Source organism: Molossus molossus, unplaced genomic scaffold (genome assembly GCF_014108415.1).
Source record: "Molossus molossus isolate mMolMol1 unplaced genomic scaffold, mMolMol1.p scaffold_m16_p_24, whole genome shotgun sequence".
NCBI classification, from domain to species: Eukaryota; Metazoa; Chordata; class Mammalia; order Chiroptera; family Molossidae; genus Molossus; species Molossus molossus.
In genome coordinates this window covers 5,804,622-5,822,570 of record NW_023425360.1, presented here as the reverse complement: position 1 = coordinate 5,822,570, position 17,949 = coordinate 5,804,622, and the positions used below count along the sequence as shown (strand labels likewise).

Genomic DNA, 17,949 nt, shown 5'->3' with positions numbered 1-17,949 from the left:
CAAGATCTGCGAGTGACCAGCTCTAAAGGGGCCGGAGTCACCCCCTAGGCCCCCCCCTAACACAGCGCCTGGAACTAAGTGGCTTAGAACAACAGAAACACATTCTCTCCATTTCTGAAGGTCAGACGTCTGAAATCAAGGTGTCAGGAGGCTAGGATCTCTCCGAAGGCGCTAGGAAAGAGCACTTTATTGCCTCTCCCCGCTGTGTGTCTGTACACATGTTCCTTTTTTTCTTATTTTTTAGCTTTTGAAAATGTATTGATTGATTTTTAGAGGCAGCGATGTCAATTGGTTGTTCCACTTATTTCTGCATTCATCGGTTGATTCTTGTATGGCAAAGAGAACAAAGCACATCTTTTCCCCTTACGAATCCTTTTCCTACGCTGGTCAAATTGTGCAATATTCTCTTTTCTCTTTTAAATATGTTTTTATTGATATTTTAGAGAGAGAAGAAGGGAGAGAGAAACATTGATGTGAGAGATAAACATTGATCAGCTGCCTCCTGCACGCCCCCTACTGGGGACTGAGCCTGAAACCCGGGCATGTGCCCTGACCAGGAATCAAACTGGGACCTCTCAGTCCCTGGGACGATGCTCAGTTCACTGAGCCACACTGGCCGGGCACATTGTGCAGTATTTTTATGTCAACCCTCACCCTCCCATCCAACGGGACACTGGTCTACGCCACCTGTCCTGTAGAAGCAGGAGAAGAACACCAATTTCATAGTCAAGGCCTGAGAAAAGTGTGTTCTGTGAGTAGGAAGCCTTAGGCTCTGGAGGAGAGTGATTTATAGGGAAAGAGGTCCCTACCCATCATACATTTAAACACACACACACACACACACAACTACATTCAGCTTGTAAAGCTTTCTTCTCTGCTCTGACAACCTCTAATTGAAGAGCAGAACATTTGTTTTAAAGTGTGACAGGTGAAAGTCTTGTTTAAAAATATAAATAAACATTAATTAACTGTAAACATGACAGCCACAGACGTGTTTCCTGCTGGGACCATCTGAGAGGTGGGTAGAAACAGCTGAGTACTAAATGCTCTTCACAGTGTTACAAAGTCCTCAGCATCACCTTGCGGTTACCTCGGAGGCTATATTTAACCAGCTTCCCGCTGACTGCAGAACACTGCCACTCACTCCGTTCTCAGGAAGATTCCCACTGTGTCAAGACTGGCTACATCGTTGCAGATTAACTGTCACTCTGCCCAGACTCTGACTCTTATTAAAATATTCCCTGAAGCACGGGAAAGCCACTTCTGGGAGCTTGGCGGTTCCACTGGTTCTAGATGGTACTTAGACATTTGCCTGTGGGTGGGTAGAATAATATGAACTCCCAGGACCAATGAGAATGTGAGACAGTGAGAGAAAGCAGTACCCTGATATGGAAGGGGGGCTGCTAAGGACGAGACAGGACAGCATTCAGTTTATGAGTAATATGGCAATATTCACTTATTCTTTCATCCATCCATCCACTTATCCATCCACCCATCCATCCACCCATCCATCCACCCATCCATCCATTTATCCATCCATCTAATCATCCATCCATCCATCCATCCATCCATCCATCCATCCATCCATCCATCCATCCAATCATTCATCCATTCATCCATCCATCCATCCATCCATCCATCCATCCATCCATCCATTTATCCATCCATCTAATCATCCATCCATCCATCCATCCATCCATCCATCCATCCATCCATCCATCCAATCATTCATCCATTCATCCATCCATCCATCCATTTATACATCCATCTAATCATTCATCCATTCATCTATCCATCCATCCATCCATCCATCCATCCATCCATCCATCCATCCATCCAATCATCCATCCATCCATCCAATCATTCATCCATTCATCTATCCATTCATTTATACATCCATTCACCCCTCCACTCACCAACTGGACCATCATCCACTTGTCTACTCACACCATGTGTGCAGGTTCCAGGGGCACAATGCCAGTTGCAGTTTTAATGAGCGTGTCCTCTTCTTCGAGGGGGCCATAATGTACTTTGGTGAGAAAGGGGAATCATGTCTGCAAAGAAACCAATGAGAGCAAATGGTATACAATGTATCAAAGGCTCCTATGAGGTGTTGTAGGAATACAACTGAGAGGTGGAGTCATTTTCCCTGAGAATGATGGAAAATCTGGAGACTGGAGGTACTGTTTGAGCTGGACTTGGAGGAGGAATAAGAGTTTTGGAGAATGAATGAGACGGAGAATTATACTTTGCTCAGAGGGTCTCTAAAGAGGGCCTGATTAGACTCTCTCGATCTTCTCCCCTGAGAAACTGGGGTTCCGGCAAGTTTCCTACGCTTGGGGTCACTGGTAGGATAAAGGAAAGGAAGCTTTTCATAAGCTGGTGGCAAAGACTTACCTGCTTTCACACTGACCTTCTGGTCCCTTTTCTGTTTTCTTGAACCCCAATTTTCTATCTCTCTCGTTTGTTAGAGGGTTAGGAAACCTGTTCCAGATGTTGGATCCGAAAGCCCAGAAACATAACAAATCTTGATGTATTTGTACAGTGGAGTACTATTGAACAGTTACAAATAAAATGACTCCGACAACGGTCGAGTCCTGATATAGTCAACAACGTGGATGAATTTCAGAAACATGTTGAATGAAACGTGTTCCGTGCTAAAGAGGACATCTCCCATTTCTATTTCTGTAAAGTTCAAGATCAGTCATCTGTGGAGACAGAAATGCAGAACAGTGTTTGCCTCTGGAAGGGAGTAAAGAATAGGGCCCGGAAGGGAACTTTCTAGGTGAGTGGAGATGTTCTGCATTTTGATCGAAGAGTCAGTTACGCCAAAACCCTTGACCTGTCCGTGCAAGGTCTGTGCATTTCGCCCAAAGTACACACTTACCTAAATGTAGAGAATTAAAGATAAAGGAGTGGAAGCAAAGTCCCTGAGCTTTGAAATGAAACCAGCAGACAAAGGGGGCTGCCCCACAGAAGGGCGACCTCATAGCGACGTGCACTTCAAGCCAAAGAAGATGTCGTGGCCAGGTGTGTTTGGGTCCAGGTGTGTTTGGATCCAGCCGGAGACAAGCCATGCAAGTAGAGAAGCCCAGAGAAGCAGCCAGGCTCAGCAGTGAGCTCGGAGGAGGCATGAAATAGGTTGCTCTCTGTACCTCCCCACAAGGGCCAGGAGGCATGTGGCCCAGAGGTCAGCCCCTGGGGTGGTGCAGGAAAGCTCTCAGGGTCCCCAGAAACCAGGCTGACAGTCACTCTGAGCTGCTGTGTTGCAGCTGGCCTGGGCCCTGTACCACTGCAGAGTCTGGGCTTCCGACTAGGACAGGGGTGGACCCCCATCCTTTCGGCCCTCACTGCGTGAGTGCGTGTTGGGAAAGGAAGTCAGTGCTCTCTGAAGCGCTCGCTGGTTTCCGTTTCCAGCTCACCCAACCGAGGCCGCCTTCCGCCAAGGGACAGGGTGGGCATATTTCCGTTTTGTCTTTCTCTGGGGCCAAATGGAACAGCATTTTTAGCTGCTTAAATGATGTCCCTGGTCTTAGTCTATCCCTCCGGCATATGTTTTTAGTTAATCGGCATCTTTTAAAAGAGACACCAATGGAGAGTGCCAAAAAGATGGCATGTCCCTTCTTAAAACCTTGTCTCCAAGGCCTGAAGATACTCATTATTTATCTTATCTGCACTTTACTCCTCAAAGGAACAAGTATTCTTGCTGGTTTTCAATGGCTCATGCTAGGTCCTAATTCTAGAGTTTCCCTTTTATAAATTGATTTTATATATAGAGAGAAAGGGATACACACACACACAGAGATAAATAAATAGATATAGAGAGACAGAGATACACAGAGAGAAACGGTGATTTGTTGTTCCACTTATTTGTACATTCATTGGTTGACTCTTGTATGTGCCCTGACTGGGGATCAAACCCACAACCTTGGCACATCAGGACGACGCTCTAACCAACTGAGCTACCCAGCCCGGGCCTCCTTCTTTTTGTATTTGAAGATAAGGTGGAGAAAAAAAAAATCTGTCACCGTTAAAGAAGGGGGACAGAATACCCACGGAGGTCCTGAGTGAAACAAATTTAAATTGATTCCATATTCTTTTATGTAAAATGATCCCCATGCCACCGGAATAAAGATGAAAAACAATGTTTCGCTAACATCCCAGAAACCATATTTTTAATGTATTTTACAGATACAAAAACGTCACATTTATGCGGATTGCTAAAGTTTCTTGGATAAACTTACGTTGAAAAGCAGAGGGAAATTGTCCTCTGTCTCCCTCACATGTTACCCTGTTGTACCTCCTGGGTATGTAGATGCTGGAAATCTTGGGTTTCCCATGTGTCACAGGCCAGTCATTTTTTTTTTTCCCAAGAAGTCTGAGCACATTCTTTTTTTTTTTTTTGCATGTGGGTGGATACGTCTCTTCTAAATCACATGAAAGAGCCTCCATCCAGGGCTAGCAAACACAGAGGACAGACAGCAAGGAGTGTGTGCAGACAGGGCCACGCCACATGGACTGGCCTAGCTTTGTGGTCGCTCTCTGTGAGGCGGGGCCACGCGTCCCATCAGGCACTGCAAATGCAGACGGGGGACCTGGGCTGCACCCGCTCACTGCGCAGGACTCAAGCCCAGGAGCGCCGCTCTGGCCGGCGGAGCAAGGCCGCAGTGACCGTGGCCAACAGCACACTGGACATGCGGCTGAAAGTTCTAGTTGCAGAATGTGGGGGTCGCTAAATGCAAAGCACCGTCCAGCCTAGGGGACCGAGACCATGGGAATGTGTAGCAGGACACTGAAGAAGCTCTTTCCATGGGCCTGGTTCACCACCTGCTCCCTGGGTTCACCCAGACAAATGGGGAACCTGGCAGGGATCCAAGAGACCAGTCTGGACCCTGCCTCCTGGTGAGGACAGGGGTCCCAGAAAATGGGTGGGTGACTGCTTTGTCCCTGAGAGCCCAGGACCTGCCGCAGAGTGAGACAGCCGGCTCAGGCCCCGCCCAGGCTAACAGGTCGCAGGGAGTGTGTCCAGAGGTGACGGCCAGGCCTTGTCTCCCTCCCTCTGACGTCTGAAACCAGAGCAAGGGAACCGCTCCGTCTCCCGCGGAGCCCACCAAGCGCTGGGCCGGGTCTCGGGCAGCCTGGCAGTTCCTCCAGACGTTGCTCGGACACTCGTCACGTTGGTCTTCATCACTGGCCGGCCCAACATATTTACACGTCTTGCTTTGGCGATCATTTAGAATCGATGGCCATAGAAAGTGTTTCCCAGACAAGAAAAAGCTAAAGGAGTTCATCACCACCCAACCTGTAGTCTATGAAATGTTGACGGGTCTTCTTGAAGAAGAAGAAGATATAAGGCTATGAACAATAAAACGGCAATAAATATATATCTATCCGCAATTGAATCTGCGAACAAAATGAGCAAGCAGAATAGAAACAGATGCACAGATGCAGAGGACTTTTTGTTGGTTGCCATTTGGGAGGGGGGATGGGGGGGAAAGGTGAAGGGATTAAGCAGTACAAATTGGTTGTTAGATTGGAGAACCTCAAAGGGAAGGGGGGAGGTTGGGAGGAGAGAAGCCAAAGAACTTCTATGCATCTATGCATAACCAATAGACACAGACAATAGTGTGGGGAAGGCAGGAGGGGGGCGGGAGCGGGGAGGCAGGGGTGAAGTGGGGGTACAAAGGGACATCTATAACACATTCAACAGTAAAGAACATTTAAGAAGAAAAAAACAAAGAGAAAAAAAAATCTTGCTTAGGAAAACCTTTGGAGCCAGACTGATAAAACACATTGATTTTTTTTTTTTTTTTATCCTCACCCAAGGACATTTTTCCATTTTTTGCACAGATAGAGTGGGAGGGAGAGAGAGGGAGAGAGAGAGAGAGAGAGAGAGAGAGAGAGAGAGAGAGAGAAACATCGACGTGAAAGAGACACATCGAGTGGCTGCCACCCGCACGACCAACCAGGGCCGGGGACAAACTGCAACCGAAGTACATGCCCTTAGCGGGAACCGAACCCGGGTCTCTCAGGACCACAGGCCGATGCTCTAACTGCTGAGCCAAACCGGCCAGGGCAAAACACATTGATTTTTAATAGGAAGCCATGGGCCCCTCCCTTAATCACCTCTAACTTAGAGGGTGACCCTCGTTGGTAAATTTGAGTGACACCTTCCTTTCAGAGGGTTTATACTGAGGATAGTGTCTGGAGAATCTTAGCAGTGTGACTGGCACACTATCATCAACCGGCTACAATTATTATTATTATTATTATTATTCACCAGAAGGGGGCTATGTCCCAAATGAAACCACATATCGGACTAGGTTTTTGCATTGATTTGCAGGGGGACTTTCAATGTAATTGACATATTTTGGGAAGAAGGTCATCATAATACACAACACCAGGAAGGCAGAAAACCTCCTCCAGTATTTTATGACGTAATCAAAGTTCCCACTGCGGAGTCTCAGACCTGGTTATCCATGCGCCCCATTGGGCTTAATGTGAAAAATGTCACCCCAAGTGAGCCGCAGGAGGGGCCAGAATGTATTTGTAAGTAAAGGCCACTGCTCCAAGACCACGTGGGAACGTTGGCCCATGGTGGCCCAATTTATGTGAAGGTCTCTCACTTTAGGGAAGGGAACCCCCTTTCAGGGAATGAATTCTGTACCTGCCCCCTGGGGGCAACCTGTTGAGGACTCAGGCACACGCTCACCAAGGAGGGAGCCGACTGTCGATGCGAAATTCGGTCTTGTACACAGGCTCTTAGATATAATTGAATACGCCACTAATATCATTCCCTCCATGGAGATGTTTACCTCACTCCGGAGCTCGGGCTGAACACCGCCTGCAAAACATTCTGCACAAGCCGGGCTCTCCAGGGCTTTCGTGAGCCTGGGTTGGTTTAATTGGAGGCCTTGCTGCTCTGGATTTTCTAGCACATTCTGCCGAACCTGCCTCTGCCGGGCTCCCGCCTCGCTTCATTTTCCTGTGGCAGGAGCATCAATAATGCAGAGGTCTCGCTGCAGAGAAGCAGGAACAGACCCAGATGTCAGGGATGGAGAAACAGCAGCTTAAAGCTGGAGTGTTGAGCGGTAAACACGGCCGGGGGTGGGCCAGCCGTGGGGAGTGGGAACGGCCAGGGGAGGTGTGTTCGAGGTGGAGGGGTAACCTCTTGAACAAGGGGCCCCATTAGCGTACAGAGGAACCCGAGTGAGACCCAGGAACGGGGGGAGGGGACGGGAAGGCATGTGAGAAGCATAGCAATGCGGCTGTGAGCAGCCTCTTTGCTGAGCAAGAAGGGGCGGAACTCACATCTGCATGAATTAAATTAACCTTGAATTTGGCTCAGACAAGAATTCACTGGAAAGGGGACTAAGGAGATGCCTAAGAGCCTGATTTCAGATGGCAGCCCCGTCCACACCAGGCACTATTCAAGAACAGACACGGGGGCGTCCGTGTAGCCCAGGGTGAACGAGGTCCAGTCGAACCACTCCAGGTCCAAGGAAACGAAACTGAAGTGAAAGTGATCAGTCTGCGTCTCTTCTTGGGCTCCTCGCCTTGGGAAAGATGCTCATTGCCTGTTCACCGAACCCAGAAATCCCGGGGTTACACGCCCTCTTCCTCCTTGCGCCCCCAAATCTATTCACTCTCCAGCTCCCAGCTTTCATCTGCTACACCCTCACCAACCGTCCTTTCTTTTTGTGCTTACGTCTGCTGCCTCCAGCAAGGCCCTGTCATCTCTCGTGCCTGGTCTCCATCCCTGGGGTCCGTTCCCCTGGTCCCACCCTGTCGTCTCCTTGCGCAAACGGTTAAATGGCTCCTTCACCACCCGCAGGAACACGTCCAAGCATCCTGACGCGCAGTGATCGCCCGCGGCCGCTTCTGCAGAGGCGAGTCAGAGTCACGTTCCTTGCACACGATTGGGAATGATCCCAGGTCCTCAGAGCCTTTTCTGCCTCATTCTCCACGTGCTTGGATAGCTGTCACTCAGGAGCACGCCCCTGCGGATAACCCCGCTGCGGAGTGGCGGGGCCACCCCACTGCACACCTTCAAGCTGCCATTCATTTGCAGTGCAGCGCGGATGAGTTCCTAGACGTGTGCACCTGCTCAGATTCGGTGCCCGGAGAACCCTGTGCTTATCTCTACCTCCACTGCCTCTCGCTGCAACACGATTTCTTCTTGACCCTGGGAGCAATCCCAACCAAACAGCTGCAGGCAGAGGCTGCATAGAAATGACAGGCGTCTTAAAACGTGGCTTCGGGATTGGCGCACACTGGTGCCCTGGTATTCACGTCCAAACTTAATAAATTCCCAGTAAATTGCGCGAACTGAGCGAGCGGTTTATTTGATCCGAAATCCCATTTTCTCAGCTACAAAAACGGGGATCAGTGCAGCAGCCACTTGGTGATGAGATCGTCTGTGTTAAGTGGTTCGCGCAGCATCCGAAGTAGCACGAGCCTTCAATAAAGCAGCTATTGTTGCCATTGTTGTTAAGGGTGGTGGTGTGTTATGTTCGCATTTTAATTCTTCCTGCCACCCAGCAGGGACACAAGAAATATGTGTTGATGAGGAAGCAACATACGATCATGGGTTAACCTGTGGATATTGGGGTGCTCCCATGTCTACTTACCTGGCAGAGGATTTTACAGAAAGGGGATGTGTTGCATCTTTCAGGAGGAAAGAAAAAAGCTCAACTGAAATAACGTGGCCATTTGTCTTGTAATAGCTGCTACAGTTTGGAGGAACGCGTGTTCCCTATAATTAACGGGCATGTATTTTGACGGACTGGCATTTGAGTCCCAAGCAAAACAATGTCTCCATGTCCTTGATGTCGAAACTCCAGAGACCGCTACAACTGCCCCGGCAAAGCGGCGACCATTTGCACGGGTGGACAGATCACATTTTACCTCGGCTCTCAGAGTCTGTAAGGATCAGGAAAAAAAATTATAATAAAACTCGTTTTCTTCCGCTTGAGTTCAGCGTCAAAGCGGCACCTGTGAGCACGTTGGCATAGTTTCTGGCTTTATTGAGAAATCTGTTGCTAAGACACAGCCTTCATTTGTTTGCACACTTTTCATATGAATGGTAGGTGTTCAACTCACGGAGAGAAACTTCAGGGGAAGAGAGGAGGGTTGGTGGAAAATTGATGAAGGTGGAGGATTAACCCGCAGTTATTTTTTGGCTTCTCTAGACTGGCGGCTTGCGGAACAGGGCTCTGGGAACAGGGTTCTGGTACCACTGGGCACTATTGGACGTTCCCATTCCTGGGCTTCGCCCAGACTTACGTGAAGCACAGAATCCGAGGCAGTAGCTCACAACCTGTACCCGAACATCCCTCCAGTTTATTCTGATGCTTTATAGCATGTGAGACCCACTGATCTAGACTCCAGATGAGAATGGTGTTTCTCAAGCCCGGTTGTAAATTAGAATCACCCGGAAAACTTTTCGAAGTCCCATAGTCCTGATATCACTGCCGGCCAATAAAATCAAAACCTCTGCACGTAGGCCCCAGGCACTGATATTTTTCCAGGCTCCTCGGGCAGTTCTAACGTGCAGACAGAATGGAGAGGCAGTGGCCGAGGGGGTGTATTTGTTGGAAATAAAGGATCCTCCTCGAGTAACCCAAGTAGTAAGCTATAGCGTTTCGAAGGCAATACGTCCGAAAGGTTGTACAGAAACTGGGAAGTACCAAAATCCCAGATGGCTCTTTCCATCTCTTATTGTTCTCCTTTTGTGGTGATGTTTTCTGCTTTTCTCTGGGCCTTGCTTAATAATCCTTACACAAAACAACATACTCTGCCCATTCACTGTTCACACTTCCATGACTGATCTTCTCTATGGTTTGACTCATCATTGGACCAACTCCCTCCTCCTACCTTTACGTAACATCTCAGCTCTGATACCCACAGCTCAGTGGCATTGGGAAGCCAGGGACACTTATTTTCTCCTAAGATTTTGACCTGCAACTATGAATTAAGAATAGTGCCCCCCAAAAAAAATTATTTTCTTTTTTAAATTTAATTAACTTATTTTTGTTACAGATGCTTCTCTTTTTTCCCCTCACTGATACCCCTTCTCCCTCCCCGCCCTGTCCCCAGCTTTGTTGTCCATGTCCATTGTTCATGCGTACATGCATATAAGTTCTGTGGTTTATCTCTCTCCACCCCCTCTTCTGCGGATTGTCAGTCTGTACCCCACTTCCACATCTCTGGGACCATCCCGTTCCTCAGACTGATATGTTCATTATATTCCACAAATAAGTGAGATCATGTGATATTTGTCTTTCTCTGCTTATTTTCTTTTTTACCGAAGGGAAAATACACTTAAAAAATACTTTCCTGCTCGCAGGCAATTTATAGTGTAATTTAAACCACCCCCCACCCCCCCGAATACAATAGTAGCTCTCCAGTACTGACAATTAAGAGAAAGGGGAAGAGGGAGGTAAGCAAAGAGAACCCTAATCCCCCAGATGTTGGGGGTGTCCACAAACTGGCTGCTCCCTCTAATCGAGTCAGTGTTTCTGTGGGCAACAACTTATATTCCAGAAATCAGTCCTGAGGTCACTGGATTCTCCCTACTCACGTTGGTCCATGAACCAAGCGACATAGCTCATCAGCTCCAATTTGCCATCAAAGAGCTTGTCTTTACCTTCTCCTGCTTTGCCTGAGCAGACCATCCACCCATGCCCTTTTATTTCCCCTTCATGTGTTTTTTTATATTTATTTATTTATTTATTTATTTTATTTATTTATGATTCTATGCATGCACCCTAGGTGTCCTGGGTTCCATGCCTGCTGAGCATGGCTTCCTATTTATTTATTTATTTATATTTTTTAGAGAGAGAGAAACATCGATCGGCTGCCTCCTGCACGTCTCCTACTGGGGATCAAGCCCGAAACCCGGGCATGTGCCCTGACCGAGTCTCGAACCAGGACCTCTCAGTCCATGGGACGATGCTCAATCCACGGAGCCACACCAGCCAGGGCCACAACTCCCTGTTTAATCAAGGAGCTAACTTCTCAACCAACAGCATGCCTGAGGACAATTCATCGGCTCCTGCTGAAAGACTTCCAGAAATGGAACTATCTTGAAGTGTGACACAGTATTGCAAGACAGCCATAACCACAGGAAGTTCCTTCTTGCCAGAAGTAGATAGTCAGGAACTATTGCATTTAATATGGAGCTGGAATCTCTGTCCTTGTCATGCTTTTTCGTTGTCTCCCTCTGCTCTTTGAAATGACGGCAAATACATTTTCTTCACGTTCAAAATGGCCGAATTTGGAAATTTGGAGGGAATGTTACCAAGCTCCTTTGAGTTTTTATTTGTTCTAGGATCAATGTTTTCAGTATATGAGCTGTTTTTTGTTTAAAACATGCTTATTTCTCTTGGCTTTCTGTTACCTCTTTACTGAGGTGTCCTCGTTCTAAAATGCCACACTCCAAAATAGAAAACACGATATTAGCTATAAATTGACCTGTATGAGGTACATTGGACTGATTGCTTTCTCAATCTATGGCCGATTGACTTCTTTAGATGCAACTTATGATGGATCATTTAGAGTGATTTTGACATCTATGGTCACTGGTTCATTCTGAACAAATTGCCTGATTCCTTCAGCCCTCATTCTAAATCTCCTTCTTCGCTAAATGTCTCTGTCCTGCATCTGTCTGCTCTTTGAACCTCACTGTGGGATGTTACGTTGATTCCGATTCAAGGGTTTGCGTTCCTGCTCATTCTGTTCTTGTTGCTACCTCTAATTTCCACTCTTATTGCTTTAGTCTGCTATTGCTTGCCATCGATTCTGTATAATCAGTGAATCTGACAGACACTTTTAGTTGCCTACTCTTTGTCCTCAATACACAAAGGCCATGTTTGTGGAGACTACAGGACCAATGTGAGGAAATAGCTCATTAAAATAGTAGGACCTCTGTCTCTCTGAAACACACAAATGTGTTGTAGCATATGTTCATTTCAAATGCACACATCACAACTGTACAGCTTAACACATTCTTGCCGAATGAACACGCCATGTAATCAACCAAATTAAGAAGAACACTGCCGGCAGCCCAAAGATACCAGACAACACTACCCCCCAACATTAATGCTACCCTAATATCACCATATTCTTTTTGCCACGTATTGAACATCACACAGAGGAAATCCTATCAGTGTACTCTTTTCTGTCTAGCTTGCTTCTTTCTCTTCAGTGTTGAACAGTGTTCTGTTGAATGATTACTCTGCAGTGAATTAACCCATCCAACAGTTTGCAGCTTTAGGCTGATAAAAATAGTGTTGCTACGTACATGCCTGATATCTTCTAGGACCCAATGTATACATTTCTTTTGGGAGGGTTCTAGAACATGTATATGCTTGGCTTTAAAAGACACTCTCAAATTGTTCTCCAAAGTAGTAGTATCCATTTCTAGTCCCACAGGCTGGTTTCAAGAGTTCCAATGGCTTCGTATCCTGGTCAACATTTGGCATTTGGTACTGTCTGTCTGCATGGGTTATCAGCCCATCAGATGAAGGGGTATCAATCTGTGGTGCTTAAAATACACTTCCTTGATGTGAGTGAGGTTGAGCACATTTTTATTTGCTTGGCAGCCATTTGGACATTCTCTTTTGTGAAATGTCAATTCAAGGGTTTTTTTTTTTTTTTTTGCCTATTTAAAAATTGGGTCACATCTTTTTTCTATATGGATGGATAGAAAGATGAGATTTGGTCATTAGTTTGATCATCTTCTTAGGATGAGCACTGGTCAAAGGGAAATGGGATGTTAGTCATCCATGTCATGCAGTGACATCACAATTAATTAAGCAGCCATCTGTGGTGGACTTTAGTGAAGTATCAACTCAGCAAATGCCTTGGAAGCCACTTGGCTATAACAATTGCTCATTATGGCAACGATGAAGACTTACGCACTTAGACTCTTTGATTTGTTTGAGTGGCTACAGAAAGAAAGAAAATGATGAGATTAGATTCCTTAACTTTCAACTCAATTTATTGTTTGAGAACCAAAGAACTTCTATATAGCCATAAAATAATTTCCTATTATCTTTTTTTAAATGTTTTTTTTTCTTTATTGATTCTAGAGAGAGAAGAAGGGAGAGGGAGAGAGAGAGAGAGAGAAACATTGATGAGAGAGAACATCGATTGGCAGTCTCCTCCATGCCTCCTATTGGGGATTTGGCCCACAACCTAGGCATGTGCCCTGACCGGGAATCGAACTGGCGACCTCCTGGTGCTTGGGTTGATGTTGAACCACTGAGCCTATCATCACAGGGCCTGATATCACTGAGAATTCAACAAAATGTTATCTGTGTAGGTTTCGAAATGAAAATGACAGTCGCAAAGTTTCACACAAGAAAGTTAGGAATCAATTTGCAAATAACGAGATCTGGAACTTGGAATGGGGGCACGTGATTGTATCTAAATGAAACTGATGATCTTGAACCCCAAGTCATTTGAGCCTCACTTATCAGTGATGCACGCTCTGAGGAGAGTCGACTTCCTCTGCATCAACACCCTATGATAACAGGACTTGAAAGAAAGAAGATGCTCATTTTTCTTTTTCCACATAGAACACAACTACCCTGTGTTGCCCCCAGATCTTGTAAGTGGATTCGAAGATAGGTGTGATCCTAGAATTAAGTACAGGCTGTGACTCAGGAGGAAAGAGCTCGCTCCCCGAAGTCACTGCGAGACTTTGCTGATATACATCATCAGAAACATGAGCCAAGTGGCAAAGTGGATCCGAATGGATTTTATGAGGGTTACACTAATGAGGGAAAAATTTAACACTAGGTTGGCTGACTTCATTAATATGAGTGTATATTCCAGAGACTTTAAATGGATTTCCAGTGGACTTAAAATTATTTAAAACCCTCCTGTATATTTTTTAAAAGCCTTTGTTCCCATTTCCTCTTCTAGTTTTAATCCTCTCTCTTCTCCTGCCTCAAGCGTATTTTCTCTTATCCTCTCCAGTGCTAAACCCCTTCCAATCTAACTTGTTGCCTGATAACTTGACCAACACAACTCTGACCGAAGTCACCAGTGATCCCCATAGGTCTGGTTCTGTGAAATAAACAATAATCCCCCTGAGAACGTTGCCATTTTAAACTTTTAAGAAATCTATGGATGTGATCTGGATTTAGTTTGTTCTCTTCTTGGCCACCGTAGGTCTTCTGTGATTTCCACGGCCACTCCCAGAAGAAGAATGTGTTCGTCTATGGTTGTAGCATCAAGGAGACCTTGTGGCAAGCAGAGGCCCCTGTGGGCGCATCCACTGTCTTGGAAGATGTCAGCTACAGGGTAAGTTTCAAGTGCTTGTCTTGATAGGAAGCAATAAAAAGGTGAAAAAAATTTCATAAAATAGAAAATGTGCAAACAATAAAGGATCCATGACTCCAAGCTTGGCTTCTTGAAATGGTTAACAAAGGTGACAACGCTTTAGTAAGATGAAGAAAAGAAAGAAGCCCTGGCTGGTTTGGCTCAGCGGTTAGAGCATCGGCCTGCAGACCAGGGAGTCCTGGGTTTGGTTCCCGCTAAGGACACGTACCTTGGTTGTGGTTCATCCCCGGCCCCGGTTGGGGTCGTGCGGGGGGCAACCACTGGATGTGTCTCTCTCACATTGATGTTTCTCTCTCCCCCTTCCACTTTGTCTGAAGATAAATGTAAAAATATCCTCAGGTGAGATTAAAAAAGAAAAAAGAAGAAGAAAAGAAAGAAGACACAAGTTACCAGAATCAGGAATGAAAGAATAATTTCCAAATTTTAAAATAATATCATTAACAACTTACAGGCCAACACATTAATAAATTCCAAAGACGACACAAATGTCCAAAATAGACTCAAGAAGACCTAGTATCCAATAAAACCCAGTTTTAGTAAATAAAGAATACCAGTAATTAAAATCTTCTCACAAATAAAATGTGGACAAATGGCCCAGCTAGTGTGACTCAGTGGATTGAGTGTGGTCCCATGAACTGAAAAGTCCCAGTTGGATTCCCAGTCAGAACACATGCCCAGGAGTCTGGGCTCGACCCAGTAGGGGGTGTGCAGGAGGCAGCCGATTCATGTTTCTCTCTCACATCAATGTTTCTCTCTCTCTCCCTAAAAAATCATTAAAAACATATTTAAAACATAAATAAAATAAAATGTGCCAAATGGCTTGTTGGTGAATTCTATCGAAATCTTAAAGAGATAATTAATACTAATTGTAAATACATTCTTTCAAAAAAGAGTAGAAATACTTCCCAACTCATTTTCTGAGATCTGTTATCACTCTGATATCAAAGCCAGGAAAGGTATCACAAGAAAATAAAGCTAATATCTCTCAGAAACAGCTACCCAAAGATCTTTTACAAAGAATTAGCAAATTGAATCCAAGAGCATATAAAAATGATTATCCACTGTGATAAACAGGGTGTGTCTCATAAATAAAAGGTTAATGTAAAAAGAAAACAAAAAACAAATACTGTTCTATTTCTTGTGAATAAACAAATGGCAAAAACAACATCATTATCTCAATAGATAAAAAGGAGGCATTTGGCAAAGTTAAATGTCCATTCAAAATAAAATCTTACAACAAACTAGAAATAGAGAGGGGATTCTTCAACAGGAACTTGAGCGTCTGAAAAATGTCTTATAGCTACCATCATAGTTAATGGGAAAGATTACATGCTTTCCCTGTAAAATCAGGAATGACGCAAGAATGCTTTTACCATTTCTGTCCATTTTCCTGGGTATTCTAGCTAGTTCAATAAGACCCAAAAAATATTAAAGAGAGGAAGATTGGGGGGAAAAAAAGCAGAACTATCTTTATTCACAGGTGATATCATATTTTATGTGGAAAATTCTTAGCAGTCTAAAAAAATAAACTGCTGGAACTAATTTATTTCTGTGTACTAGCACTAAACAATCCCGAAATGAAATGAAGAAAAAAAAATCCATTTGCAATAGTATCAAAAAGATCGTCAGTGAGAAATAAACAGAAAAATACACTTAAAACTACACAACAGTGTTGCATGGAATTTAAGAAGTGCTAAATAAATAGGAAGATATACCAAGTTCTTGAGTTGGAAGACTCGATGTTTTAAAGGTGGTCATTCTTCACAGATTTTTCTACAGATTGAATACAATTTCTATAAAAAAATCTCAGCAGGCGTCTTTGTGGATATTGAGACGTTAATCTTAAAATCTGTGTGAAAAGGCGAAAGAGTTAGAATAGGCAAAGAGATTTTACAAGGGAAGACTCAAGTTGGAAGATTTACTTTACATGATTTTAAAACGTACATGATTTCAAAACTGTGAAGCCACGGTGGTCATGACAAGTTGCCATCGGCATAGGGACCGTCATATAGATCAACTGGACAGAACAGGGAGAGAAGAAATACACTCACACATTTGTGGTCGGCTGATTTCTGACAAAGATGCCAAGGCAGTTTAGTGTGGGAAAGGAGTTTGTCTGACCAATAAATAGTGCTAATCAACTGGATAGCCCCATGGCCAACTATGAATGTTGACCTTTACTTAACACCACACACAAAGTTTAATTTAAAATGGACCATAAACCTAAATGTAAAAACTAGGTCATAGCCCTGGCTGGTTTGGCTCAATGGTTAGAGTGTCCGCCCAAGGACCAGAGAGTCTCGGGTTTGATTCTGGTCAGGGGCACGTACCTCGGTTTCAGTTCTATCCCCAGCCCTGGTTGGGGACATTCAGGAGGCAACCAATCGATGTGTGTCTCTCACATTGATGTTTCTCACCCCCCCGCCCCACTCTATCTGAAAATCAATGGAAAAGTGTCCTTGGGTGAGGATTAAAAATAAAATAAAACAACTATAAAATTTATAGAATACAACCTACTAGAAGATATTTGTATTTTGTCGTCTCTCAGTCAAAGCTGTCTTAGCTAGCACCCTAGAAGCACAAACTATAAAAGAAAAAGTTGGTAGATTGGACTTTATCAGACTTAGAAGGTTTTTCTCTTTATAAGTCACTATTTAGAAAGTGGAAAGACAAGCCATAGACTGGGGAAAATATTGGCAAATCATGTATCTGAGGAAGGACTTATGTGCAGAATATGTGAATTTTTACAAGTCAATAATTAGGGGAAAAAAAACCAAAAACAAACACCCGGTTTTTAAACATGGGCAAAAGATGTGATTGAACACCTCGAACATAATGTATAAATGGCTAATATTAAAAATATCATTCGTTAGGTAACTGCAAATGAAAACCATAATCGGTTAGCACTACACAATCACTAGAATGGGTAGAGTCAGAAATACTGGAAACACGTGTTTGGGAAGGATGTTCAGAACCTAGGATGCTCATTTATCATTGGTGGTTATGTAAAAAGGTACAAACCATTGATAGTTGCCACAACCTAGATAAACTTCAAAGAAGTCAGAAACAAACAAAACATTGTGAGGTTTAATTCATTGGGTAAGTGCTCTGAAGGCTACTTTTAGAAAATGAAGACCAACCACAAGAAGTGCGTTTTTCTTGGGGTAGGTATATAATAATAAGTAATAATATATTGGATGCTTATTGCACATTGAATATATCGCATCTTATTTAAACCTCTTTATAATCCTGTGGAATAGTAAGACCTCATTTGAGAAGCAGTGTTTGCTGTCGTTAAGCTCATGTGATCTGAATTGGACCACCTGGGTTGGAATCCTGGCTTTGTCTTGAGACTATTGAAAGAAAGAAAGAAAGAAAGAGAGAGAGAGAGAGAGAGAGAGAGAGAGAGAGAGAGAGAGAGAGAGAGAAAGAAAGAAAGAAAGAAAGAAAGAAAGAAAGAAAGAAAGAAAGAAAGAAAGAAAGAAAGAAAGAAGAAAAGAAAACATACTTAACTTGTCTGGCCTCTGTAATATAAAATGATAACAGACTTTACCTCAAAGACTTGTGATGATTAAATGAGTGAATGTATGTAAAGTT

At 44.4% G+C, this 17,949-nt stretch overlaps 1 protein-coding gene across 1 annotated transcript in view; it reads left to right on the top strand.

Annotated features, from left to right (window-relative positions):
- The window catches only part of AGBL1 (ATP/GTP binding protein like 1), a 474,694-nt gene that overhangs the window by 243,221 nt on the left and 213,524 nt on the right, over positions 1-17,949 (top strand). The window contains exon 19 of the mRNA XM_036278149.1: positions 14,182-14,313. Within this exon, the coding sequence (XP_036134042.1) occupies positions 14,182-14,313 (132 nt within the window). The remainder of the gene's footprint in view (positions 1-14,181; positions 14,314-17,949) is intronic.